General features: G+C 38.3%; 2 protein-coding genes and 2 long non-coding RNA genes across 9 annotated transcripts in view; 2 read left to right on the top strand and 2 right to left on the bottom strand.

Moving 5' to 3' along the window:
- The window catches only part of LOC127357665 (H-2 class I histocompatibility antigen, Q9 alpha chain), an 81,667-nt gene that overhangs the window by 18,615 nt on the left and 36,091 nt on the right, over positions 1 to 26,961 (bottom strand). The window contains exons 1-5 of one of the 6 annotated variants that reach the window (XM_051390010.1): positions 25,289 to 25,445; positions 17,633 to 17,899; positions 16,318 to 16,373; positions 1,133 to 1,355; positions 266 to 447 (exon numbers count right to left, since the gene is read on the bottom strand). The exons of 1 other annotated variant lie outside the window; for it this stretch is intronic. In XM_051390010.1, the coding sequence (XP_051245970.1) occupies positions 266 to 447; positions 1,133 to 1,355; positions 16,318 to 16,373; positions 17,633 to 17,899; positions 25,289 to 25,346 (786 nt within the window). In that variant the 5' untranslated portion in view covers positions 25,347 to 25,445. Of the gene's footprint in view, positions 1 to 141; positions 448 to 1,132; positions 1,412 to 5,478; positions 5,746 to 7,574; positions 7,755 to 16,317; positions 16,374 to 17,632; positions 17,900 to 25,288; positions 25,446 to 26,961 lie in introns of those variants that run through there. 4 more of the 6 variants (XM_051390009.1, XM_051390008.1, XM_051390012.1 and 1 more) reach the window with 4 other exon arrangements.
- The window catches only part of LOC127357675 (uncharacterized), a 55,600-nt gene that overhangs the window by 4,854 nt on the left and 23,785 nt on the right, over positions 1 to 26,961 (top strand). The gene's annotated exons all lie outside the window — the stretch shown is intronic.
- The window catches only part of LOC127357674 (uncharacterized), a 27,289-nt gene continuing 464 nt past the window's right edge, over positions 137 to 26,961 (top strand). The window contains exon 1 of the long non-coding RNA XR_007882297.1: positions 137 to 240. This is a non-coding gene — a long non-coding RNA (uncharacterized LOC127357674). The remainder of the gene's footprint in view (positions 241 to 26,961) is intronic.
- The window catches only part of LOC127357669 (H-2 class I histocompatibility antigen, Q9 alpha chain-like), a 21,663-nt gene continuing 7,313 nt past the window's right edge, over positions 12,612 to 26,961 (bottom strand). The window contains exons 4-9 of the mRNA XM_051390016.1: positions 16,095 to 16,164; positions 15,338 to 15,643; positions 15,086 to 15,181; positions 14,762 to 14,779; positions 14,484 to 14,556; positions 12,612 to 14,249 (exon numbers count right to left, since the gene is read on the bottom strand). Of these exons, the coding sequence (XP_051245976.1) occupies positions 14,510 to 14,556; positions 14,762 to 14,779; positions 15,086 to 15,181; positions 15,338 to 15,643; positions 16,095 to 16,164 (537 nt within the window). The 3' untranslated portion in view covers positions 12,612 to 14,249; positions 14,484 to 14,509. The remainder of the gene's footprint in view (positions 14,250 to 14,483; positions 14,557 to 14,761; positions 14,780 to 15,085; positions 15,182 to 15,337; positions 15,644 to 16,094; positions 16,165 to 26,961) is intronic.

Below are 26,961 nucleotides of genomic sequence, written 5' to 3'. Positions count from 1 at the left end.
ATTGGTTAATTAATAGTATTAATAGTTAATTAAAAGTTTTACAATTTTATGGAGAAACAAAATAGATGAAAGAAACTGATAACAAAACAATATACACAAACAAAACTTCTTGTCCAACACAGATAAAAAAAAATATTTTACCTTCATTGGTCCTGATCTCTGCTTTGTCCAGTTTGGTGACGATGTCGTTCTTCCCACCATAGAGCTGAAACACACAGTCGTACCTCCTCCAGTCTTCAGGTGTGACTGATGAATGAAGCTTCAGGTCAACACTCATCTGGAAGGATCCATCGTGGTTGAGGAGGATCTCTCCGTGTTCCACGTTCTCATGAAGCTCCTCTCCATCTTTCCTCCAGATGAGTGTGGCACTGTCAGGGTAGAAACCTGTAGCGTGGCAGCTGACTGGAGAGGAGGAAGTCTTCTGGAGGAGAGACACTGAGGGAAGGTCTGGAGAGTAAACAGAGAGAGAATGTTTATAGTATAAACTATTTAGACTGTATTAACTTATATTAACATTATAATTTCTCTTTGATGTAATGTAGTTTAAATGTTTTTGTAACAAACACTAAATACATGTATGAAAAGCAGATAAACCTCATTGAAGTCTACTCGACGCAGACCAACTGTCGCGCGACAACGTGACGTCACGGGAGCACCGTGACTATCTATACTTGCGCGTGGTGGTCGCGGCACTAGTTGCAGTCTTCTCCTGAACAGAGTGTCGCTAGTGAGGAGAGGCTACCGACGTTGCTATTTCTACGCACTAGAAGAAGAAAAAGTTCCGGCAACTCTGGGCGTCTCTGTGCTCCTTTATTGAAGGATCGTACAGATCGTCCATCTTCCTGTTTCCGGTTTGTCGCGCGCAGCTGGAAAAAAAAAAAAGTGGTGCGCGCCAACGAGATCTACGTCATTTTGACGTCACAGTGTCGTGCGACAGCTCGAGTGCGTCGAGTATACTGGGCGATAGAAGAAGATTGAAGAGAGGTAGATTAGAAAGTGAGGACAATTAGTGTGAGACAGAGTGAGTCTGTATGTTGGTGATATTTATTGTGATGTTACTGTTGGTTAGAAACTGAAGAGGAAGATGAAGATTGTTGTGTCCATTAAACTACATCAGGTCATGTGATTCTACCTGTTCTCAGCAGAGAGCTCCTCCCATAGTCCACATACTTCTTCAACCAGTTAATGCAAATCTGGGTGAGGTAGTTTTTTCTCTGTGCTATATAAGCTTTGTCATTATCCCACTTGTTTTTGGTGATGACAGCCTGTGGTATTGGAGCGATGCATGTCTCTGTCTTCAGGTCAAATGCTATGAAGTCTTCTCCATCATAACCATACTGCATAAAACCATTAACCTCATCAGACTCATCATCCCACTCACAGCCGTACATCCACTGGAAAATGTGGACACCTGAGAGAGAGACAGACAGAAACAGTATTAAACCAGAGTGAGATCACAGCACAGTCTTCTATCATCAGTTGATATCACATCTTTACCACAGAGACACACTGATCCACAGACACCAACACAGAGGATCTACACCTCCTGCTGTTATTGGCTCGATGGAAGACGCTCACAGACAATCATCATCTGGACAGTGTGGACGTCTTAGAGAGACACAGAGAAGCAAAGACTGCTGGGAAACAGAGTGACATCCTAACACAGTTCATATCCTCTTTGTTACCACAGAGACACACTGACTCCACTGAGACCAACAGTTTATCTCCACACACACACACACACACACACACACACACACACACAGATTAAACCTGATCCTGGTCTGAACATTAACACCCACTGAGACCCTGCAGCCAGTGGACCAGTCCAACAATATCCTCTTCCTGTGAGAAACTACAGACTGTCCTGAAGCTGCTCTAGAAGCTTCCACTGAAGGACAGTTTCAGTCCAGGATGAGTTCCCAGACTCCAGCTGCTCAGCCAGGACAGTGAGTCCTGTTCAGCACTGTGTTACTACAACTGGTCAGAATAAGGCAGAGACCATCAGGACCATTATGGAGACTGGGAGGCAGTCTGTGTGTCCTGATTGGTCCATCCATCAGTCAATCAATCAATACGACCAACAGCTAGTTTCCTCCTGCAGATGTTGTCTTGATGCTGCTGATGGGACGGACCAACACACTGTGGTCAGTACAGCAGAGTTCATCTAATCTAATCTGTTGTTCTACTGAATATTTACGGCTCAATTTAATCATTATTTTCATTATCAATTAGTTATTGATTAATCGATGTGAAAGCTGCATGCTGCCTGTTACGTCATTCCAGCCTTTGAGTCTGCTTTTTTTTTTTTAACTTCTTAACTTTTATTCTCTTTTCGTTGGTTGTTATTTGTTCACTGTGACTCTATGAAGTCCTGTCCTCTCTAACGATGTTGTCTGAGAGAGTTTTTGTGTTTTATTTGGTGTTTTAATGCCGCTTCCACCGGGACACGCTGCCGTTGTTTACTCCGGAGAACAGCTGATGGCGCTAATGGCGGCCGGTATAGTGGCCAGAGCCGCTGATTGACCACCTGAACTCTGGAGGAAACACACCGGGGGATGAAGAGGAGGGAAGCAACGTCGGGGAAGAGAGGAGGGTGGAGACGGGACGGGTTTATGGAGAAGATTGAAGCCGAGTCTCCCCTCTGTTGTTATGGTGAATGTACGGTCTCCTAGCAACAAGATGAACGACTAACGGCTTTACCGCGGAGCCACGCGGAGAACCGAGTATATATAAATATATTTATTCTTAATATATGTATGTCTGTTACATATGGAGTAATGTAACGAAAGTAACTTCCCTCTGGGATTATTAAAGTATGTCTGAGTTACTTTTTTATTTTTTGTTTAAAGTCAGAAAATTGTGAAAAATGTCGATCACAAGTTCCCAGAGCCAAAAGTGAAATCTCCAAATGTCTCCTTTTATATTATGGGATGGACAGACTGTATCAGTACAGCAGAGTTAATATAATATAATCTGTATTCTACTACATATTGTGGGCTCAAACTAATTATTCCTGTCATTATTGATTAGGTAATGACTATTTATTCTGATTAATCAATAAATCGTTGATGTTGTAAAATGTTCAGAAACAGTGAAAATGTCCATCACAAGTTCCCAGAGACTAAAGTTAAATCTTCACATTGATCCGTTGGTCCGACCCAGTGCCGGTCCGTGGCATAGGCAGTATAGACTAATGCTAAGGGCGCCGTCCATCTAGGGGCCGCCACGATGGGTGTAACTGCCCCTGTCGCCACTTTATTTTCTGTATTAGCACTTTTTATTATTTGTTTCTTCTGAATTGTATGTTTACAGCGAGACGGAACTAATTATGTGTTGTAGTGTTTAAGTACAAAGGTTTACAAAGAAAACAGACAGAAGCAGAGACGGGAGATTTAAAAGGATGTTTAGCAGCTCTTTGTGATGAGCAGCGATGAGGTTTGTTGTTGTTTATTTGCTGTGACGCTGTTTGTGTTTACATGTGTCAGTTTTAGTGAATAATAAATATAAAGTGTCTCAGCTGTTTATGGGCTGGATTATAACATTAACAATATTAATTATTATATATATTTATTGTTATTATATTATTATATTTCTCAGGGACATTTGTAAAGATTAGATCTATTCAGCAGCTGTTTACATTTGTTTACATTGTTATTTGTATTTATTATTGTTTAGTTAACGTTTGCTCTGCTTGTAACAGTCAGTCAGATGCTTTTCCTTTCACACACCTTTATATATTAGAGTTGTAAGCCTTGTTGTTTGTTGTGTTACAGTTCAGTATTGTCTAAAGTGTGTTTATAGTGTTAAACTTTACATCCATGTTAAAGTGCACATCATTAATGTTAATACATTCCCATATGTTATATTATTCTGCAGTTTACTGATTCTTTACATTCTGATAATCAGCATTTCACTGTAATGACAATAACATTCAATCTAATATAATTTGTATATCAGAAGAAATTGCACTGTATATCATTCATGTACAGTACAGTGAAAGTAATGCATCTCTTAGGTTTTTCATTTTTATTATTTCATTTTATTCCTGGAATCATTTCTGTTATTATTAGACTGTAACACCGAACTCTTCCTGTTACAGAGGCTGCTGCTGAAAGAAGATTCTCCGAGCTCAAACTCATTAAACCTTACCTGAGATCTGCTACGATGCAAGAACTCAGTGGACTTTCCATCATAAGCATCAATCATGTGATCTCAGATCAGTTGTCATATGATGATGTTGTAGATGACTTTGCTGTAAGAGAGACTCGGAGAGTACAACTGTAGCAGGGGATGTGAGGATGACTAGGTGGTGGTGTAGTTTAATTTATTTTATCACTTGTTTACAGTTTTTATTTTGTAGGTAGTTCAATTTATACTTTGTGTTTATTAATTTATATTTCTTGTATTATTTATTTCTAATTTATTATTTTCTTGTTAACTGTTTTGATTGAGCAACTTGTTTCTCTAAAAATAAAATAAAATGTCAAATAAAATCAGTAAATTCTCTTATTTGAGAAACTGGAACTAGAAAATGTTTGTTTCAGTTTAATAAAATAATTCAATTATTATTTAATTATCAAAATTATTGTGAATTAATTCCCTTTAATCAACTAATCTATGAATAGACTAATGGTTTCAGCACTATATATGGTCATGTAGAGTTAATCTAAGCTGTAGTTCTACTATATATATACTGTATATTATGGGATGGACACAGTGTGGTCGGTACAGTAGAGTCGTGCTGTTAAACTGTTTAAACCTCTGATCTGAATGAGACATTTACCTATAGCTACCTATACTTATGTAGCGTTTCTCTCGAGCCACCAGGGGCCTCCAGGAGCCTCCAGGGGCCACCAGGAGCCACCAGGAGCCTCCAGGAGCCACCAGGAGCCTCCAGGGGCCTCCAGGGGCCACCAGGGGCCACCAGGAGCCACCAGGAGCCACCAGGGGCCTCCAGTGGCAGGTTAGTGTTATTGTTAGCTACATTAGCCTATTTAGCAAACAAAACTTTACATTGCACACACAACAACACCGTGCAATGTATAAATTGGTGACCGGACTAAAGCAGCAATGTAAACAGTGTGTAAGAGGATTTAAAATCGACATTAAAACGACCAACGTAGGACAAATACAAAGAAAACACATCTCAATATGGGCGCAGCCATCTTTGTTTTGCGGGTCGTACGTGCCCCCCGTTGAGCTCGGTGAACTCTGAGGAGCCCCGAGTGGGACGGCTGACATTAATTAATATCTCAGCGTGGTGTCTCGCGATATATTGCCGTATCGATATTTTTACCCACCCCTAATGTACGTCAATAAAACACACTTAATAGTGTGTGTGTGTGTGTGTGTGTGCGTGTGTGTGTGTGTCAGTGTGAGTGTGTGTGTGTGTGTGAGTGGTAACATCTGTTTACTAAAATACAAGATAAAAATATAAACAACATTTTATCAGTAGAAAGTGAAACATAAACAAACCTCCAGTTTGGTTGAAGCGCTGCTTCAAGATTTCAATGTTGGCTTTGAAGGTCTGCTGGGCACCCAGAGAGGCCTGAGTGCTATACTCCCAGTAGTCAGCTTTGCCTTCTGTGACTCTGCTCATCCAGTCCTGTTTGGGTTCGGCTCTCCTGGTGTTACTGTCATAGTAATCTATCTGAACTTCATCAACCAACCCAACAGCCACAAACTCTGGGAAGTTTGGGACTCCAGAAGACCCAGTGAAGAAATACTTCAGAGAGTGAGTCACTGTAAGAAAACATTAATGTAACATTTCAGTTTTATAAATCACTGAACAATGTTATTGTCCTGCACACAGAATCAAAAAGAACTACAGTACATTCAAACATGACTATAAAGTTTGTTTTAAAAATACAAACAAGAAAATAAATATCTGTAACTGACTTTAATATATCTTGATTTATGGATTTGTGTAAACTAAATAATTATATTTAAGTTAAACTGACAATATCTTTGATAATTAATATTTTGTATAAAGTAAAATATTCTGTGTTTTATTACAATCCCATAAGAAATATTAACAGACACAGCTCTATATTTTATAAAGTTCTCTTAAGTAATATTTTTATATATTATTATATATATTTATAGTTTATTTTAGTTATAATTCATAAACTGAATTAAAAGCAGATTTTTATTAAATTAAATATCCTTTGTTAAATTCCAGCCTTTTCTCCATCATGAACTGATATTAATTCACTTTTTGTCCTGATTCTTAAAGTTTATTCTGGGTTGTTTTTTAAATATCAACAGAGTTTATTTGCTGCAGGTGATTTTAACCATTAAATTATCGTCTATTTCAGGATCCTTCACTGTCCTCTGCTGTCTGAGTTCATGTCGATCTTATTTCTGTGTTAAACTGCACTATTATTACGATTATTAACAGGAAATATATTTATTCATGGACAGATTCATAAAACATGTTTGATGTGATTTAAACAGTATAATAATATGTATAATAATATATTTATATTATTTATACTGTCAATGAGTAAAACCCAACTGATGGTGGAAACTAGTGAGCGCCCTCTGGTGGACAAACTATGTAATGATCACACTGTTTCTAAACATCTTAAACCTAGTTTGGCCTTTCTGTACTTTAGTTTATTGTTATTTATCAGACGACATTCACACAAACACCAACATATCTGCAATAAGTTAATATCTGCAGATATATCAGTGGCTGATTTATTGATCGAGCTCTACTCAACAGAAAGTTATTGTACACACAGTAAATGTAATAACTGTCAGTCTGATGTGATTAAACCCAAACAACAAAACTCAGTCTGGACGAACTACATTAAAGCAGATCAGTGTTTCAGTTTGTGGAGTCAGACTGTGTAATTTAATGGGAAATAGATTAAAATATATTTTAAATATTATATAATTAAAGAAAATATATAAAGGGTCAAACAATAGAAATAATATTTATGTTCATTAGGTCATTGATTAGATGTGCGTTTCTCTGTGTGCACATAATGTTGTTAATTCAGATTAAATACAGTGTTTTGTTTTAAGATTGTGAAAATATTTTAATTATGTCTAATGAGTGAAAACAGCATATAAAATATTAACATAATTTCTACAATAACAATAATGATTAACACACTAAATTAACGACAACACACTTTTAATTTAAATAAAACGGTCATAAACAACAAGATGGGGTTTTTTAAGTTATTTTTTATTGCCTTTATTGTATTTATTGTATAGCGACAGCCGAAGATAGACCGAGAGAGAGGGGACGACAAACAACAACAAAGGGCCGCAGGTCGGATTCGAACCCGAAATGGAAAATAAAAACACACTTTTTAGCAGCCATTTTGAGAAACAGCCTTCAAGCTTTTCTTCCAACAGTAACTATTATGGATTAATGAGACAGGATCTACTAACATTAACTTTAACATTATGGGTTTGTTCCTTTTTAAAACATTTATTTTATCTGTGAGTATATCCTGGAAACTAAACATCAAACACTATTAAAATAACTTGAGGCGCTCGGTTAGCTCAGTTGGTGACACAGGTACCGAGGCTGAGCCCGTATAATGTAAACTCACCTGCCGCAGCGCCATGTAGACCTATTCCCAGCAGGACCACAAACATCAGGGTCTTCATTGTGTTCAATCTGAGGATTTAATGAACTGAACCACTGACATGTTTCTTTATCCAGAGAAACTCACACACACTGTTTCCAGTTGGAGCTCCGCGGGTGAAATGAGGACAAGAGACGCGGACAACAACCTCCATCTGAGCCAATGGGAATTTAGCTCGACCGTGAACGTCACTTCTAACTAGGTAAAACTGAGCCACTGAGGTTATCAACAAAAGTGAAAGTAAAATGATCTTAGTGTGTTTGAGAGGATGGGTGGGACAGGGCTTTATTCTGGTCTTTCAACGTTGTTCACATATGAAAGGAGAATTAAATCTTCTGCTGCTCAGATCTTGTTCAATGTTTTGTAGGTTAATGTGATGTAATGTGCAGAAATGTGTTATTCTCTGGGAGGTCAGAGGTCACTGTCAGCTACAGATCAGACACTCTGCAGTTTGTGTGGATGCAGCAGTGTCTTATTGTTCTTTGGACAACAGTCCAATAAATCGAAGAGTGATCTTATGTTATATGTATGTTTTATGTTATAGTGTTTAAATGTGACGAGCCTACGAACTGGAACTCGCCTGGAAAGAGGACGAGATCAGGCGACAGCAGCAGGAGGCGGTGACAACCTGCAGTCAAGTAGAACAGACTCAAAGAATATACAGGATGTCACAGAAATGTTTACATCCAACTAGTTCATCTTCAGGTTTCCTGTGGTTTGCAGACCACATTTGGATATATAAAAAAGTTATTATCATCAACCACACAAGATACAGCAATCAGCCATAACATTATGAGCAGTGGGTGGGATATATTAGGCAAGTTTGATGTGTTAGAAGCAGGAAAAATGGGCAGCGTGAGGATTTGAGTGACTTTGACAAGAGCCACATTGTGATGGCTAGACGACTGGGTCAGAGCATCTCCAAACCTGTGGGGTGTTCCCGGTCTGCAGAGGTCATAGTATGACCACATGATCAGCCTATATCCAGTCAAGCCACACAGTAAAGTGGACTATTCACACCATCCTGCACCAGGCAGCTGGGAGACCTGCAAGGAGTATTTTTTTAATTGCCTTTTATTGCTAATGACAGCTGAAGATAGACAGGAAAGGGGGACAGAGAGACGGGATGACACGCAGCAGAGGGCCGCAGGTCGGATTCAAACCCTGGGCCGCTGCAGCAAGGACTCAGTCTCGGTACATGGGATGCCAGCTCTACCCACTGAGCTAACCGGGCACCCAGAGAAGTTGCAGTATTTTAATTTCAAGCTGCTACTGGCTGAAGAAATGCTTTCCCAGTTACATTGTGGTGCACATCTACCAACTAGCTGCATGTGAAACTAAGAGAACAGAGGTACACATGCACACATTTGCACATGCTCTTTCAGAGATACACCACTTTGTCTGCAGCTAGGTACTCTTGTACTCTTATGAATGTCCATAACAATACCTGCAAGCAATATACAAACATGCATATCCATATATACCTCATCATAAATCCCCCTTCTTCTTCTGTATAGTCTTTCCCTCTGCACCATGAGACCACGCAACAGAGAGCTCTCGAGTAACTAGTCCGACCACCAAGCCTTTACTAATTGTAAACTACTGGAATATGATGCCACTTTGTTTTAAAGTGAGCGTGGTTAGTCATAAGTTTCCAGGATATTAGAACATTTCCAACAGGACCAAAACACATTTTTATCTTGTTTGAGGGGGACATAAATTAGATTGTGTAATCTCATCAAACGTGGAGAAGTTGTGATGCATTTGGTGAAACAGCTTTGCACTCTAGAGCGCACTTTATCAAGTTTTATCTACCACAGGGGCAGGGGCGCCATATAGGGGGGGAAAGTTCCAAGGGCCCATGACTGACAGGGCCCCCAAAAAATAGGTAAAAACTAATATAAAATTATTAAATCATCATCATTCAGTATATATATTTCAAATATAATAATAATACAATTAATGATCTCTTTGTTTTTACCTGTTATTGGCAGTAAAAGTTAAATATCCCCATTGACCAAAAAGTAAACATCCACATTGACCGACCACCCCCCTGTATCTGCATGAAATGGTTTGGTCCTGCCTTAGAGCACTTATCAGTGATGGTGTTTATTGCAGTCAGTAGATGAGCCAGAACTACAGTGATCACAATGTTAACTAGTAAATCAAAATCTGGGTTTCAAAATAGAGAGAGAGAAGAGAGAGAGAGGAAAGACAAAGGAAAGGATGTCAATCTGTAACCCAGTGTTTCACCAAGAAAGGAGCCTCTAGTCTGTGAGTGGTGTTAACCTGTTGGCTTAATGTCCATAGGGAAATAAGATAGCCAGCTACAGACTAGTGTCAGCCTACATTTAATCACCATTTAATCAGTTCAGGGAAACGTTTAGCAACATATTCATATTAAATCATTGTCCCTGCCCCTTTTGGCAGACTTAACAACAGATGAGTCAGCAGCACCCCAGTCCCCCCATCACTGTCCCCCTCCCTGTCCCAGTGAAGATGTCACTACTACTACCACTATGTCTCAGGACAGGCTTTGCAGCCATGTTGTCCATTGAAAGTCAGTTGGCTAGAAAGCTAGACTTCAAAGACTTATAAGTGACTTTGCTAGCAAGAAGGCTCGGCGCTGGGCTCTTGGTGACTCAGGCTGAGCGAGGGCCAGTGATAGCTGTCAAATGGCATGGCTATGGAGATTGGATATTACTACAGACATAATGCCCACAGCCTAAACAAACTGAGAACAAGATGTATGGCTGGACTGCCAAAAAGGTGTTCAGCTGTTATTTGAGAGAAAAGTTTGGGTTTCCAGGAGTCCTTTGTTCTTATTTATACCTTTTAATTTGATGTCACTACTGTTAGTTTGTTAAAACCATATTCCAAACCTCAAAACCTTTTGATTTAGTGATCACTTGGTCTGTTTTGTAGCACTATAATAACCCTGGTGTGGAAATTCCATTGTACATGTCAACTTTATTTTCTTGTCATATATGAGCAGCTAAGTTCAAGAATCTGCTGTTTTTATTGTTTTGAGAGGATGATGTTAATTTATTTCTTTGATTGAAAAGTTAATATATATTTAAGTTTGTTTGTTTTTCTTTTTTTAAATCTTTCATTAATAATAATTAATTTCGTTAAGAGAATTTTCCATTTTAAAATTTTACACTAAAAATACATTGAGACTGTAAAAGATGGCCTTTAGCACATGTTTTATAGTTGCTTTTAATCTTGCATCAAATAGTGAACTGCATACTGTATGCAGACTTGCATGCATGTACAAATCACCAGCAGTAAATATTGTGCTAGTACTAGTATTGAACTACAAGAAGCAAGACAGTTGCAAGCCTTTAATTAGAGTTATGTAAAGGTTTTGATGGGACAGAGATGTGGTGACAACAGCTGCGCAGAGGGGGCCCAATTTGATTTTTTTGTCATGGGGCCCAAAATTCCTGGCGGCGCCCCTGCATAGGGGCATCCATTTTTTTCAAACATGAGGGCACTCTGGGACCCCCACGTCCTCCAGCTCATTTCTCTCTCTAGAGAGTTGTATTTACATTTACATTTGGTCTTTGGCTGTTACAAATGAAGCCAGTATAATGTATCCAATCTGTGTATGCAAAGGAAAATTAATTTGAGGTAATACTTTAATACTTTCTTGGTGTGAAAAGATATTGGTTTTGACGTCTTTTTCCCCAAGTTTTGATGTTATTTAAAATTGTAGTATAGTTATTGTTCAAGGTCCAGTGTGTAACATTGAGCAGAACATATTTTTTATCATAGTTTGCTGGAACATCACTGTTGACAAAAACGATTGTCATGTTAGATATTACTGCATTAATAAATAAATTCAGTGAGTCAGGACTATTTTAATTTTGCCTATAGACCTCCAGCCTCCTAGACGTAGAGGCACTAAGAGGCAAAGCTTAATAAGAATAAGAAAGGATCCTTTTTTTTTGCACCAAAAAATAATATCAAAACTCTGCCAGACACAGCGCTGTGTGGTTTTGTTAAGATCCACTAACATGCACACTGTAGGCTGTGACATCTACTGCAACACATATTGAGCCACACCCATCACTCTTACAACACTTATGCGCCATTTTGTGTCTTCCTTTGTCGTCTCTCTCGCTCTGACCAGCATTCACTGCAGGGCGAACTGGGCGTAGATATTTGCCTCCTTGCACACAGACATGTACATTTAAGACAGAAGAATAAAAGAAGACATATGTTTTCATTTTGGGATATTAATCTGTAACAACATACTTCCTGGAACAGGCAACCACTTAATCTGCCCAGAATGCAACTTGATTAACTCTTTTTTTCTCTCAGTCAAAACCTGCAGCTCTATTTCAGGGTATGACTGAGGTAGATCAACAAAATGAACCTGGTATAAACTGCAGCTATGGAGGGAGCGCCTCAATACAATAGTTGCCTTTTCAAGAGTCTTGTATGGTGTTAGAGCTCCTCCAGTGGACAGAGACAGAACAGCCCTCTGGGAAATCACATGATGAGTCTGTTAGGTTTCATTTCTCTGTGTGACACAGAGATCTGGGATGATTTGCAAATTGTGTCACACACAGCAGGAAGGAGGGTCCCAGCCAAGGCATCGATGCTTCTAGTCCTCCTTGTTTTGCCAGATTCCTCTGGGTGTTCATGAACATATTTTATCTGAATAATTTTAATAATAATAAAAGATCAGTAAAACTTCAATGATGTTAGACTGAAAGGTCTTAAATAAAGTGAGTTCACTTGTCTTTAAACATATAGAAACGTTACTGTAGGAGGAAAAATAACCCATTTGGTGAATATATTAAAAGGAAATTAGTTGCATTAAGTGGTGGATAAAAACAAAGGTTGTATGTGTGATTAGTGGTTCGTGCAACACTTCATTGTTTCTGACCTCTCAGCCTGGATTATACTCCTGAAAGCAACCTCACCTGTTCTCTTGCTTCTCACTAATCTCCTTTTTATGCATTAAATTCTGCACACATACCAGCATGAAAGTGATATTATCCATTGCTGTTTAATGTCTGTCTACAAAAACACAACACAAAGAAATTGTCCGTACGAGATAGACGTTTGGCTGAAATAAAACAAAATTATGTTGTTACATTTAAAAATAGCAGACTATGTCAACTTCTTCCAAATGATGATCCCCTTAAAATTATAACTGAGTCTCTTTCTTTTCCTATCACCTCTGCACTACATCATCATGCATAGTCACAGCACTACGGCTCTGCGTCTTAAAGTGATTACTGTTGATTTTAAAATCTAGATAAAAGCATTAATTCAAACCTAAAATCAAAAACTGATTAAAAGCTAAGTCAGTTTCTTTAACCAGGGAAAAAAAAGATGCTGTTTTTAATCATTAAAAACAAGTTTTCATTTCAAATGATGTGTCATCCATAACAAGAAACTCACATGTAGTAATAAATAAGTAAATATGATATATATTCCTATAATAGTAGTCACAGATGTGTAACCATATGTATATGGAATCACAAGAAGACACTTTATTGAAAAGTACAAAAATATAAAATAAATACTTTAATCTTTAAATTATATCATAAGAAATACACAAACTATTTACACAACTGGAAAATCAATTCTGTATTCTATATTTACATTTATGTTACCAATATTGAATTTGTCAGGAAATAAATGTTTAATATATAAATATAATATTTAATAATCTAATATGACCATTTTATTGTTTAATATTTGTCAATTCATTTTAAATGTGTGTTCTTTGTATTCCAATTATTAAGCATCAACGTTTAGATTTCTAACCCTGATTCTATCAGTTTATGATGATGAACAACCAATGAATTCCCAGTTTAAAGAGGAGAATGTGGTTGGGCCGCTCCTTGTTCGAGGGCAAAATTTATCCATAAACCGAAAGGGAGAAAAACATTACATTAAATAGAAAATATACATTTATCATACAGGTTTGGAGAATAAAATTTCACAGAGATCCATATTTACAGATCATTTAGACCCAAAGTCTAATTTTATCATTTTAGTGTTAACATTTTGTAAAACAAGTTATTACCTCCTATGCTTTCGAGGTACAGTCTTTTTCTTCTCCATTTGGTTTAGCACCAGTTTAATCTCACTGTTAAAGGGGTAATAAAAGGTATGCTAGCAAGATATATACAATATGAACAGTATTTACAGAATGAACAGATATACAGTATATACAGCGTAGGTGAACCGGTGATTTGCTGGGCAGTTTTCACCACCCTCTGCAGAGTTTTCTGGACCGAGGCCGAGCAGTTATACCAGACTGTGATCCAGTTGGTAAGAATGCTCTCGATGGTGAAGCGGTAGAAGTTCACCAGAATCTGAGGAGACAGATGGGCCTTCTTGAGTCTCCTCAAGAAGAAGAGATGCTGGTGAGCCTTCTTGACCAGGTCTGGGGTGTTCAGGGTCCAAGAGAGGTCCTCAGAGATGTGAACACCCAGAAACTTGAAGTTGGAGACACACTCAACGTCAGTTCCCTTGATACAGATGGGGGTGTGTGTGCCGCCACTGGTTTTTCTGAAGTCCACAATGATCTCTTTGGTCTTCTTGGTGTTGATGGCCGGGTTGTCGTCGGCGCACCAGGTGGCCAGGTGCTCGACCTCCTCCCTGTTGTATTAGCTGGTCAGATAATCTGACCTGTTAATGAAAAGGTTTCTAAAAACATCTGTGCCTTTCTCTTAATAATGTTAACTTCATAAAAATGTTTCACCTTTGTTGTGGAAAATCAACTAAAAGTCAAAGAAAAGTGTCACAGAAGTTTTACAGTGAATAATTGTATTTTGCACTTTAGTTTAAGGCAGCTTTGTTTAACAACAGGTGTGAATAGTTCATGTCTGATAAGATGTAACTCACTGTGTTCAGGGTGGTGTTTTTGTTGTTTAGGCATTGGGGTTCAGTTGCTCCATGACCTCAGGGTTGCTTATAGCTGTAAGGTCAGAAACACATTGTTAGCCCACATTCTGCTCTGAGCTGACGCTGTTATACTATATATATATATATATATATATATATATATATATATAGTATACATTATAAACAGATAACAGTGAAAAAAAGTTCTTCAACAGAAAATACACTTTTTTATTCTAAAGAGAAGTAAGGTCAGAGAGAGAATAGCAGGTATTACTTACGAGATGGAGGGCGTTTGGCTGAAATAAAATTTAAAAAAGACAAAATGATTAATGTTACAGTTAAAAATAGCAGACTTTATCAACTTTTTCCCTGTAATAATCCCCTCAAAATGATAACTGATTCAACTTTTTGTTTACATCTTACAGTATTTATTTTCCTATCACATGATCACATCTCCCCTTAATCATCATGCTTTAGTCATGGCACTACGGCTCTCAGTCTTACAGTGCTTACTGTTGGTTTTAAAACTGGATAAAAGTGTCCATTCAAATGAAATCTAAATACTGAAAGAAATAAAGACAGTGTCTATTTTGGTCTCTCACCATTTTTCTTTTTATAGATGACACATCCAACCACGGCGATGAGGACGAGAGCGAGAACAACCACTGCAGCAATGATGATGACAGTAGCGTCAAAACCTGAACAGATGAAGCAGTTTAGAGGAAAAGATCCATTTACCAACCAGACCACAATCCTGTACACAGACACTGTTTGTTTCTGTTGTTAATCAAATTTCATCCATCCAATACACATAAAAGTACATAAACAACCTTCATCACTGATCCCAGTCTTACCTTCATTGGTCCTGATCACTGCTTTGTCCAGTTTGGTGACGATGTCGTTCTTCACACCAGAGAGCTGAAACACACAGTCGTACCTCCTCCAGTCTTCAGGTGTGACTGATGAATGAAGCTTCAGGTCAACACTCATCTGGAAGGATCCATCGTGGTTGGGGAGGATCTCTCCGTGGTCCACGTCCTCATGAAGCTCCACTCCATCTTTCCTCCAGATGAGTGTGGCTCTATCAGGGTAGAAACCTGAAGCGTGGCAGCTGACTGGAGAGGAGGGAGTCTTCTGGAGGAGAGACACTGAGGGAAGCTCTGAGGAGAGAGAGAGAGAGAGAGAGAGAGAGAGAGAGAGAGAGAGAGAGTTTATAGGTTCTAAGTTAGTATTTACTGTATATTAATACTATAATTGTTTGATGTGTATTTTAAATGTTAACAAACACTATATACATGTATGAAATGCAGATAAACCTCATTGAAGTGTAATTGAGTAAAGACAACAGGGACAGAGGGAAACAATACAGATGAAGGGAGGTGGGTGAGATAGATTAGAAAGGGAGGAGGACAGTGAGTGTGAGAAAGAGAGAGAATGAGAGAGAATGAGAAATGTAGCAGAGAAAGTGAGAGAGAAAATGTGTGTAAAGTGAGACAGAGTGAGTCTCTGTATGTTGGTGATATTTATTGTGATGTTACTGTTGGTTAGAAACTGAAGAGGAAGATGAAGATTGTAGTGTCCATTAAACTACATCAGGTCATGTGATTCTACCTGTTCTCAGCAGAGAGCTCCTCCCATAGTCCACATACTTCTTCACCCAGTCAATGCACTCCTGGGTGAAGTATTGATTTGTCTGAGCTTTAAAAGCTTCATTATTATCCAAATTTCTTTTGGTGATGACAGCCTGTTGTTTTGGAGCGATCCATGTCAGCATCTTCAGGTCAAATGCTATGAAATCTTCTCCATCATAACCATACTGGTTAAAACCATTAACCTCATCAGTCTCATCATCCCACTCACAGCCGTACATCCTCTGGAAAATGTGGACACCTGAGAGAGAGACAGACAGAAACAGTATTAAACCAGAGTGAGATCACAGCACAGTCTTCTATCATCAGTTGATATCACATCTTTACCACAGAGACACACTGATCCACAGACACCAACACAGAGGATCTACACCTCCTGCTGTTATTGGCTCGATGGAAGACACTCACAGACAATCATCATCTGGACAGTGTGGACGTCAGATGTCTCCTTTTATATTATGGGATGGACAGACTGTATCAGTACAGCAGAGTTAATATAATATAATCTGTATTCTACTACATATTGTGGGCTCAAACTAATTATTCCTGTCATTATTGATTAGGTAATGACTATTTTTTCTGATTAATCAATAAATCATTTATGTTGTAAAATGTTCAGAAACAGTGAAAATGTTCATCACAAGTTCCCAGAGACTAAAGTTAAATCTTCACATTGATACGTTTGTCCGACCAACACTGAACATTATTTAATTTGTAACGATATAAAACAGAGAAAATCAGCAAATTCTCTTATTTGAGAAACTGGAACTAGAAAATGTTTGTTTCAGTTTAATAAAATAATTCAATTATTATTTAATTATCAAAATTATTGTGAATTAATTCCCTTTAATCAACTAATCTATGAATTGATTAATGGTTTCAGCACTATATATGTTCATTATGACACAGACACACTGTGTTCATGTAGAGTTAATCTAACCTGTAGTTCTACTATATATATACTGTATATTATGGGATGGACACAGTGTGGTCGGTACAGTAGAGTCGTGCTGTTAAACTGTTTAAACCTCTGATCTGAATGAGACATTGACCATGTTGTCCTGTCAGCAGCTTTATTAAAACATACTGCTGCTCCTCTCATATGGGGACCCAGCAGAAGCAGCCTGTCTCCCATTTACAGTCCGGCTCCGTAGTTTAAGAAACCAGGCAGTAATGTTCCTCTATCAGCTGTGTGCTGTCAAACTGTTGTGATGAACAGGTTCCTACAGTAGAGTTATTATGGAGCGACTCACTGTGGGCAGTTCAGCAGAGTTATTCTGATCTAATCTAGTGGAGATAAAGTGTTAATGATCTCTGCTGGTAATTATGGGATGGACACAAACACTGTATCAGTGCAGTAAAGCAGCATCCAGTAGTCTCAGTGTCACTGATGTTTCTGTTGAGTCTGACTGTTTCAGCCATCAGACAGTTTAATGTACGTCAATAAAACACACGACCAGTGAAGAATAGTATGTGTGAGTGTATAAAGTATAAACAAACCTTCAGTTTGGTTGAAGCGTGGCTTCACATTTTCAATGTTGGCTTTGAAGGTCTGCTGGGCACCCAAATAGATTTGAGTGTTCCCCTCCAAGTACTGAGGATCATCTGCTGTGACTCTGATCATCCAGTCCTGTTTGAGTTCTGCTCTCCTGGTGTTACTGTCAAAGTGATCTATCTGAACTTCATCAACCAACCCAACAGTCACAAACTCTGGGAAGTTTGGGACTCCAGAAGACGCAGTGTAGAAATACTTCAGAGAGTGAGTCACTGTAAGAAAACATTAATGTAACATTTCAGTTTTATAAATCACTGAACAATGTTATTGTCCTGCACACAGAATCAAAAAGAACTACAGTAAATTCAACCCTAATAATCTCTGTTGTGCAGTCAATAAACACAAAAATACATTTATAGTAGTGCTGTCAAACGATTAAAATATTTAATTGCAATTAATCGCAATTAATTGCACATTTTTATCTATTCTAAATGTCCCTTGATTTCTTTTTTGTCCCATTATATTTTCTCATTTTAATCCTCTTATCAACATGGAAAAGTGGATCGGCTTGCTTTGTGCAAATGTTGTTTTTATTGAAAAATCATCCATTGTCGTCTGGCTTTGATGAGGGGGTGGAGAATTCGCATCAGCTGTGTGTTTGGCCATCAAGTGGTATTTCAGACTGGACGTGCTGCGATGATAGCTCAGTTCACAACGACAAAACACACAGATCCCTTTGGTCTTGTCAATGGAACCATTTGGCAACTTTTTAAAAGTAAACTTTCCATTCAGAATATTATTGGCATCCATTTCGGCGTCTCGCGCTCGCCATCCACTCAAAACGTAACGTCTACTACTCTGAAGGCTCGTGTATACTCGCCGTTCCCGACCTGTCGCACGACAACGTGAGGATTTTATGGTGCTTTCCATTTGTCTCGTAAACCCCCGGCCGAGTTGGAAAGTGTAAATCTCGCAGCTATCTCGCGACATTTCACCGAGACACACCCCCTTTTGGTCGGAGTATCAACCATCAAACTCGGGGCTCCTCAGAGTTCACCGAGCTCAACGGGGGCGTACGACTCGCAAAACAAAGATGGATGCGCCCATATTGAGATGTGTTTTCTTTGTATTTGTCCGACGTTGGTCGTTTTAATGTCGATTTCAAATGCTCCTACACACTTGTTTACATTGCTGCTTTAGTCCGGTCACCAATTTATGCATTGCACGGTGTTGCTGTGTGTCCAATGTAAAGTTTTTGTTTTCGTTTGCTAAATAGGCTAATGTAGCTAACAATAACACTAACCTGTTACTGCCCCTGGAGGCCCCTGGTGGCCCCTGGAGGCCCCTGGTGGCTCGAGAAAACGCGACAACCCTTGTTCAAATTGAAATAGGCGAAAATGGCAAAATATTATTGAAATGTAAGACTTGCAATAACGGAATTACTTGAAATGTTTGTGTTTCTGTAGAAAAACATTATTATTATTTCACATTGAGCTTGTTTAGAAGAGCCACAAACAATAACAACACAGCTGCTGCACTCGTGGCATCCATGTTCTTTCCAACTCGTAATGCCCAAAGACAAATGGAACGCTGTAAGTGGTACAAGCCAGGCAATTACGTCACGTTCTCGCGTCAGAGCTACTCGGGCGGGGGATTTACCCACCAATACAGTCGCCGTTCCCGACCTGTCGCGCGACAATGTGACGTCACGGGAGCGCCGTAACCATTTATACTTGCGCGTGGTGGCTGCGACACTAGTTGCAGTCTTCTCCTGAACAGAGGTGTCGCTACTGAGTAAAGGCTACCGACTTTGCTATTTCTAAGCACTAGAAGAAGAAGAAAGATTTTCCGGCATATGGCCTCCTCTCTTCCAACATTCATGGCGATTTCTCGTCATGAAATCTGGCACCTCTGGGCATCTCTGTGTTCCTTCATTGAAGGATCGTTCAGATCGTCCATCTTCCTGTTTCAGCTTTGTCGCGCTCAGCTGAAAAAAAAAGAGTGGTCTGGGCTTTTTTCTTAATCTTTATTAAATCTTTTCGATACAAACAGAGAGAACAAGCAAACAGAGTCATTAATACAGAAAATACATTAGTCAAGAGCAGAGCCAGGGGGAGTTTCAAATATATACATTAAAAATAGAGCATAACTGAATGGTTTTAGCAGCTTTCTTATTTTTTGAATCATAGATGGTTTTGATGTACTGTTCCGTTTCCTTACCAAAAGCAATTAACAAAGGTTGAGAGTTACTAAATTTGGCTTTGTGAATATAATATTTCCCTAAAATGATCAACAGATTAATTAGGTATATTTCTTTCTGTTTTTTACTTTTGTTGTCATGGAAACCAAACAGTACATCTTTCCACAACAAAGGAAAATCAGAGACAATTTTATCAGTAATGTATCGGGATAGATCTTTCCAGAAAGTGGTGGTACATTGTGGGACATTGCTAGAACAGGTGCACCATTGTTTCTGGACATATTCCACATAAAGAACAGTTAACACATTTTGTCAAGCTTAAACCTAAGGAGATATTGCTTAGCAGGATAATACCTATGTGTGATTTTGATAGAGACTTCTCTTACTCTATTTGTAAGGAGGTATTTGTAAGGAAGGTTCCAGATATTTCCCCAATCCAGGTTGTTGACAAAATTAGACCAATAGGGAACAACATTAGGGGTACTGGTGAGATCTCTCTGGAATAAAGAGCGAATGTTACGATTATTATTCCTCGTTGTGGTAGCGAAACATATATTACCAACTGAGGTCAACTTAGGGTCCGAAGCTGGTAAACAGTCTGGTTTTCCAGTCCCTTTTAAGAGAGTTAAAACACCAGATGGGATGGCATCCATAACAATTGCAAACTCTTTTGGGGTGATTGGAATGCCAAAAGTGTGAAGGAATTCAGAATAATTCAGCAATGTTCCATTATCATTTAGTAGTTGGGATACTAGAATTATTAATAATTATTACTAGTTATTATTGAACCAAGTTTTATACTTGAACTTAATAAGCCGATTATTCCAGATGAAGCAACTATGTGGGGAGAAATTATGTTTGTAGATTAACGCCCATGCTAAGAGCATTTGTTTGTGGAATTTAGATAAAATTAAGGGAATTTTTTCTATTTTACAGTCACACAAAAGTAAATATTCTAGACCTCCAACCTTAGAGAAAATATAGTTAAGTATAAAATTCCATGTAGATGTGGGACTTTTTAGAAAATGCTTTATCCAATTTATTTTAAAAGTATTATTAAGGGTTGTAAAATCAAGAAAGTTTAGGACACCGCGTTCAAAAGTGTTGATAATAACAGATTTTTTCACATAATGCATCTTGTTTTTCCAGATAAAATTGAAAAGTAATTTATCAATGGAATTACAGAGCTTTTTGTTGACAAACAAGGGGATAGCTGCATATGTAAGACGGGATAAACCTTCTGCCTTTGTCAACAATACTTGTCCTTTCAAGGATAAATCTCTCTGCAGCCATTGATTAAGCTTTTTCTTTGTCTTATCACTAATCGAATTAAAGTTTACAGAGCATCTCTCCTCCTCATTTTTCATTATAGTAATCCCTAGATAAGTAATCTTATCTTTGATTGGTATGTTACAAACCTGGGAGGCATCGCTTTCTTTAAGGGAAAGAGAGTCCAGAAGCTGTGGAAAATAATTCTATTGTTTTGATAGCAATTGACACTTGGCTGGCATTTTTTTTAAATAATGTAGTATCATCTGCTAGTTGGGTGAGGATAACTTCTCTTTCTGCAATTGCAATTCCTTTTAAAGCACTATTTTTAATATGGGTGGAAAGAAGTTGTGTACATAAAATGAATAGGTAGGAGAGGCAGGGCAGCCCTGCCAGATGCCTCTTTGCAGCTCAAATCTCGGCGATGTCCCATTTCTTAATCTGATAGAGCTATTGCCTTTGGAGTACATTGTTCTAACAGCTTTACAGAAAAATCACCGAAACCAAATATCTCAATAGTTTGAAATATAACGTTATGTTCTACTGTGTCAAAGGCTTTATAGAAGTCCAAGAAAAAGATAAAACTATCATCAGGACATAAAAATGAATAATCAATTATAAGACAAGCCGAATATTGTTTGAGATATGTCTTTTTCTCATGAATCCTGATTGGACTTCATCAATAATAGGGTCTAAAATTTTTTTTTCATCGTTTTGCAATTATAGAGGCAAAAATTTTGTGGTTAGTGTTTAGTAATGAAATAGGTCGCCAATTATCAATAAACAGTGGATCCTTTTTAGGTTTGGGGATTAACGTAATTAAGCCTTGGGTCAGAGAAGGATGTACAGAACCTTTTTCAACAGTTTTTAACATTACTTCAAGCAGAAAGGGAGATCAATCTTGTGTGAAATCCTGTTAAAACTCTGCAGAGAGGCCATCAACTCCAGGAGATTTGTTAGTTTTACAGTGTTCAATTGCAAATGTGATTTCCTGCAAGGTTATAGGATCATCGCAGAATTTCCTATCATCTTGAGAGATTGGTGTGACGATAAGAGGGTCCAAGAATGTAGTGGTTGATTGATGGCAATATTTAGATTTGTATAAATTTCTATAGAAGTCCGAACAGAAAACAGCTATGCTCTTCGGATTATCAGTTACAGTATCGTTAATATTAAATTGCTGGATTAAATTGAACTTCCCATGATATCTTTCTAAGCTGAAATAGGCAGAGTTCTGTTCCCCTTCTTCAATCCACCTTTTTCTTGACCTTATAAAGGCACCTTTCGCTTTGTTGGAGTAAATCTCATTTAGTTTAAGTTGTTCTGAAATTAAAGTTAGTCTTTCCTCTTCTGATATATCTGCAGGGTCCTTCTGGTACAAAGAAATTATTTTAGAGACCACCCTTTTTACGATTTTTTGGATAAGATACTACCATAATTCCTCAAATATTGGCCAGTTTTAAATTTCAGAAGTTCCCAGTTGCTACCAAAAGCATCTTCGGACTTTGCTTTGTTCCAAAATTCCAGTATTAGTTTTTTTATGTCTAATTTTACCACCTTGTGTTGTAAAAGTGAACTGTTTAGTTTCCAGTAAGCATTTCTACATTTTGTAAAGGGGGGCAGAGTGCAAGGGGATAAAGATGGAGACTGCATTATGATATGTTAATGGGGTTGTGATGATATTAACTGATATTTTATCAATATTCAAATGATCAGAAACTAACCAATAGTCCAATCATGAACGTCTGGTGGCACTTCTATTACTCCAAGTAAAAGCATTTATGTTAGGATTGTTAAACCTCCATACATCCATCAAGTTAAACTTTTGCATAAATAATTTTAAGTTTTCATTTACTGCAGTGGAAACACGTGGAGGCCAAAAGTCAATGTTGTGATTTAATATCATGTTGAAATCCCCCCCTATAACTATACCTGAATTTGGAAAGTTTTTAAGGGTATTTTGTATATGCTTCTCTAATGTTTCAAGCACTATGTTGTTCTCATGGTTAGAATTATAGCCATATATGTTAATAATTATCAAAGTAAAGTTTTCAATGGTTAACACTTGAAGGATAAAATGACCTGATGTATCACTGACAGATAATAGAAAAGTCCCTGGAAAATTATATTTTAAGGTCGCAACACCAGCAGAATGTTCAGACCCATGAGCCTGCCACAGATAATTTCCCCCATGGGATCTCCATAATGAGTGTGACTCTTTAATGAAACAAAAATCAGGTTTGTGCTGCTTGACAAACAAAAATAACGCTTTGCGCTTAACAGTATCCCTTATCCCCCTGGCATTGAGAGTAATGATAGATAAAGAGTGAATGAAAAGCACTTTGGTTAATATAGCTTAACTCAGCTTAAGGCACATGTTGACAGGTGTGGCGTTTACCACTTTCAGGCAGCTGGAAACAGTTCAGCCCCGTTGGCAAAGGCTCAACCGCCAAAGAAGTAAGCAGCCTTCCCTTGTTCTCGCGCTTTAGCCACCAGTGGCCACAGCTGCATCCTTCGCTCTCTGACTGCTGGGGACAGGTCTTCGGCAAAACGTAGCTTGTTGTTTCGAAGGAAGGTGGACTTCCTTGCAGCTTTCCAGACAGTGTCACGGTTTATACGGGCACCAAACTGTAGAATTATCCCTCGGGGCTTGGTGGCATCTTTCTTTGGTTGGCCGAGACGGTGCACTAAGTCAATAACATCGGGGAAATCGGCCTTGTGCTCCAGCAGGATGGATTGACAGATGTGTATCACCTCTTGGTGGACGTTCTGGTCTTTGTTTTCAGCCATACCGTAGAGTCGCAGGTTCCACCGTCGCGAATAGTTTTCCAGCTCAATTATTCGTTGTTCCAGTAGACTTGCCTTTTCTCCGCCACGTTGACTCGGTCATCAATGTGTGTCCCTTTACCTTTCACTTCAAGGATCTCAGCGTCAAACGTCTTCTTTAGCTCCTCAATCTTCAGTGTATTGTTGGAAATCATTCTCTCCACATTCTTTTCCAGAGAGTCGATTCTCGTATTGAAGATGACTGAGATTTTCTGCACAATACCTTCACTGTCTAGATCCAAGGAGCACTGCGACTTCATTTTCTTTGGTGCAGGAGGTTTGGAGGGAGTTGTGGAAGGAGTTATGGGGAGAGGGGGAAATCTGGGTCCCCGAGGGAGATCACAGGTGCATCTGCCATGCAGTAGTCGTGTAGGTTGTTCATAAGCGGATTCTCTGTCGGTACCTGCAAGCTGCCGTAGTTGTGGTATACTAACTGGCGATGCTATTAACCGAAGTTTCCCCCCCCGTGTGTCGTTAAGAGGCGAGAATTCTGCACGATACAAGCTTAACAATAAATTGACACAATGCACTCAACTCTGCATTAAGCTACCTCCAACAATATACTTTAAGTAACAATGTTTCACTAATATGCAAGTCTGAAGGTGAACAACTCCGGCGTATGTTCACTCACACCGCCATCTTGCGCGAGCCTCAATCCTGGAGCGCAGGTCAAACGATACAAATAATATTTATGTTAATTCTGTGTACATACAATTGTGTTAATTGTCAATTCAGATTAAATACAGTGATTTGTTTCGAGATTGTAAAAATATTTTAATTATGTCTAATGAGTGAAAACAGCATATAAAATATTAACATAATTTCTACAATAACAATAATGATTAACACACTAAATTAACGACAACACACTTTTAATTTAAATAAAACGGTCATAAACAACAAGATTGAAATAGTTAAATACACTTTATATAGTTTTAGATCAGAAACACTTTGTTTTAATGTTTTTTCCTCTTTTCTTTATTTATCTGACTGTTGGACTGTTGCTGCGTAGTTCTGCTGCCATTTTAGTATCAATATCATCAGAACTTATCGATCTTAATGGTATTGATATTTTAAAATAATGGAAAATAAAAACACACTTTTTAGCAGCCATTTTGAGAAACAGCCTTCAAGCTTTTCTTCCAACAGTAACTATTATGGATTAATGAGACAGGATCTACTAACACTAACTTTAACATTATGGGTTTGTTCCTTTTTAAAACATTTATTTTATCTGTGAGTATATCCTGGAAACTAAACATCAAACACTATTAAAATAACAATAAACTCAAAAATACAGAATATAAAAGACACTAAGCATTTTTTATCTTTTACAATCAATCGATTTAAAATAATGTAAACTCACCTGCCGCTGCGCCATGTAGACCTATTCCCAGCAGGACCACAAACATCAGGGTCTTCATTGTAAATTGTCACATTCTTTATCTTTTATTTCTTTATCCATAGAAACTCACACACAGTTGTTTCCAGTTGGAGCTTCAAGGGTGAAATGACGATAAGACACGAAGACAGCAACCTCCGTCTGAGCCAATGGGAATTTAGCTCGAGCATAATGTCACTTGTAACTAGGTAAAACTGAGCCACTGAAGTTATCAACGAAAGTGAAAGTAAAATGAATGTTGCCCAAGTATGCATGACTTCGGATAATTAACAGTATATATAATAGACAGAACATCTGGGTCTGTGAAGTGAAGCCAGTGTCTTAAAACCTGTATTCTTTGTAAAGGCCGACAGGGGGAGCTCCATTGGCTGCAATAACACACCGATCCCATTCACTCTGATGGAGAATGAGCCAACTTGTCACTTCATTTATGAGCTCAGTAAATATTTTCCTAATGAGTTTATGGTCTCAATCGCTCCAATTTAGAGTAAAATAGATGATTAAGCTGCGTGTGCTTTGAGGCAGGGCTACCTTATGATTGAAGTCATCCTCAGTGAGTCTGTCCACCGCAGCGCTCAAACCTCAGATCAAATGATCAAATACGAAGCAAGGTTCTGTTACTGCGTTGCCTTTTTCTCACTTAAAATTTTATTTAGAAAGTTAGTGTACTGTTTATCTGTAATACGAGATTGTGTGTGACCAGGCGAGCTGCCATTGTTTCGTGTTACAGATGAGTCAAAGCTGCACAGCCAATGAGTGCAGATCAGCTCGCAGTACATCACAATGGTACTCCACAAACCAGAGGGTTATGTCAGGATAGGTTCACTCTTGTGTCAGACACATGAATCTAAATAAGCATTGTGTGGCGATCGCAGTGACATCAACCACTTACTTTAAAAACACACTTTTAAAAATATAGTTTGTAACATTTAGGACAATCTGTGACGTTTCTCACGTAGCCCTTGATGACACAAAACAGGACGTTTTTGCTGTTTCGGCAAATTAGCTGTAATAGTTCATTCTAAATAAAGTATGCAAATCTAGTTGTGGAGGGTGAGAATAAACATTAACAGTTTTTCATTAGCTCAAAATTGTTAACCGTAACAAAAAACAGTGAAAGTGCTGGTCACTGAGATGGGTGGGGTAGGATGAGGGGTGGGGTATGCGGTGGCAGCAGCCACCCCTAAAAAATGCCTGACCACCCAAGCTGTCGCCCTTGTTTAGTGTAAAATTCTGTAAAATGAAACGCAAAAAATTACATTTCAATGGGGCACCTGGATAGCTCACCTGGTAGAGCGAGTGCCCAATGTACCAAGGCTGAATCCTTGCTGCAGCTTTCAAATCCAACTTGAGGCCCTTTACTGCACGTCATTCCGGTCACTATCGATTAAAGGTCATAAAAGACCCCCCCTCCCATTAAAAATGGAAATGATCACATATTATTGCATGGTTTTGGTGCTGATCTGATTGGCTGCTGTGTGCTAATGTAGGACAATGAAATTGTCTGTTTACCTTTGTAAATTAATACGCCGAAATAAACTGAATGAAAACAAAATGTGCATTTCTTATAAATGTATGTGATATGTCACATTTTTTTTTTGTTTTGCACTGAAAAATAATAGCAAAACTCTGCCAGA

The sequence above is a fragment of the Dicentrarchus labrax genome, unplaced genomic scaffold (genome assembly GCF_905237075.1).
Source record: "Dicentrarchus labrax unplaced genomic scaffold, dlabrax2021, whole genome shotgun sequence".
Taxonomy (NCBI): Eukaryota; Metazoa; Chordata; class Actinopteri; family Moronidae; genus Dicentrarchus; species Dicentrarchus labrax.
The sequence above is the reverse complement of the archived record's forward strand: the minus strand, read 5'-3'. Positions and strand labels throughout refer to the sequence as shown.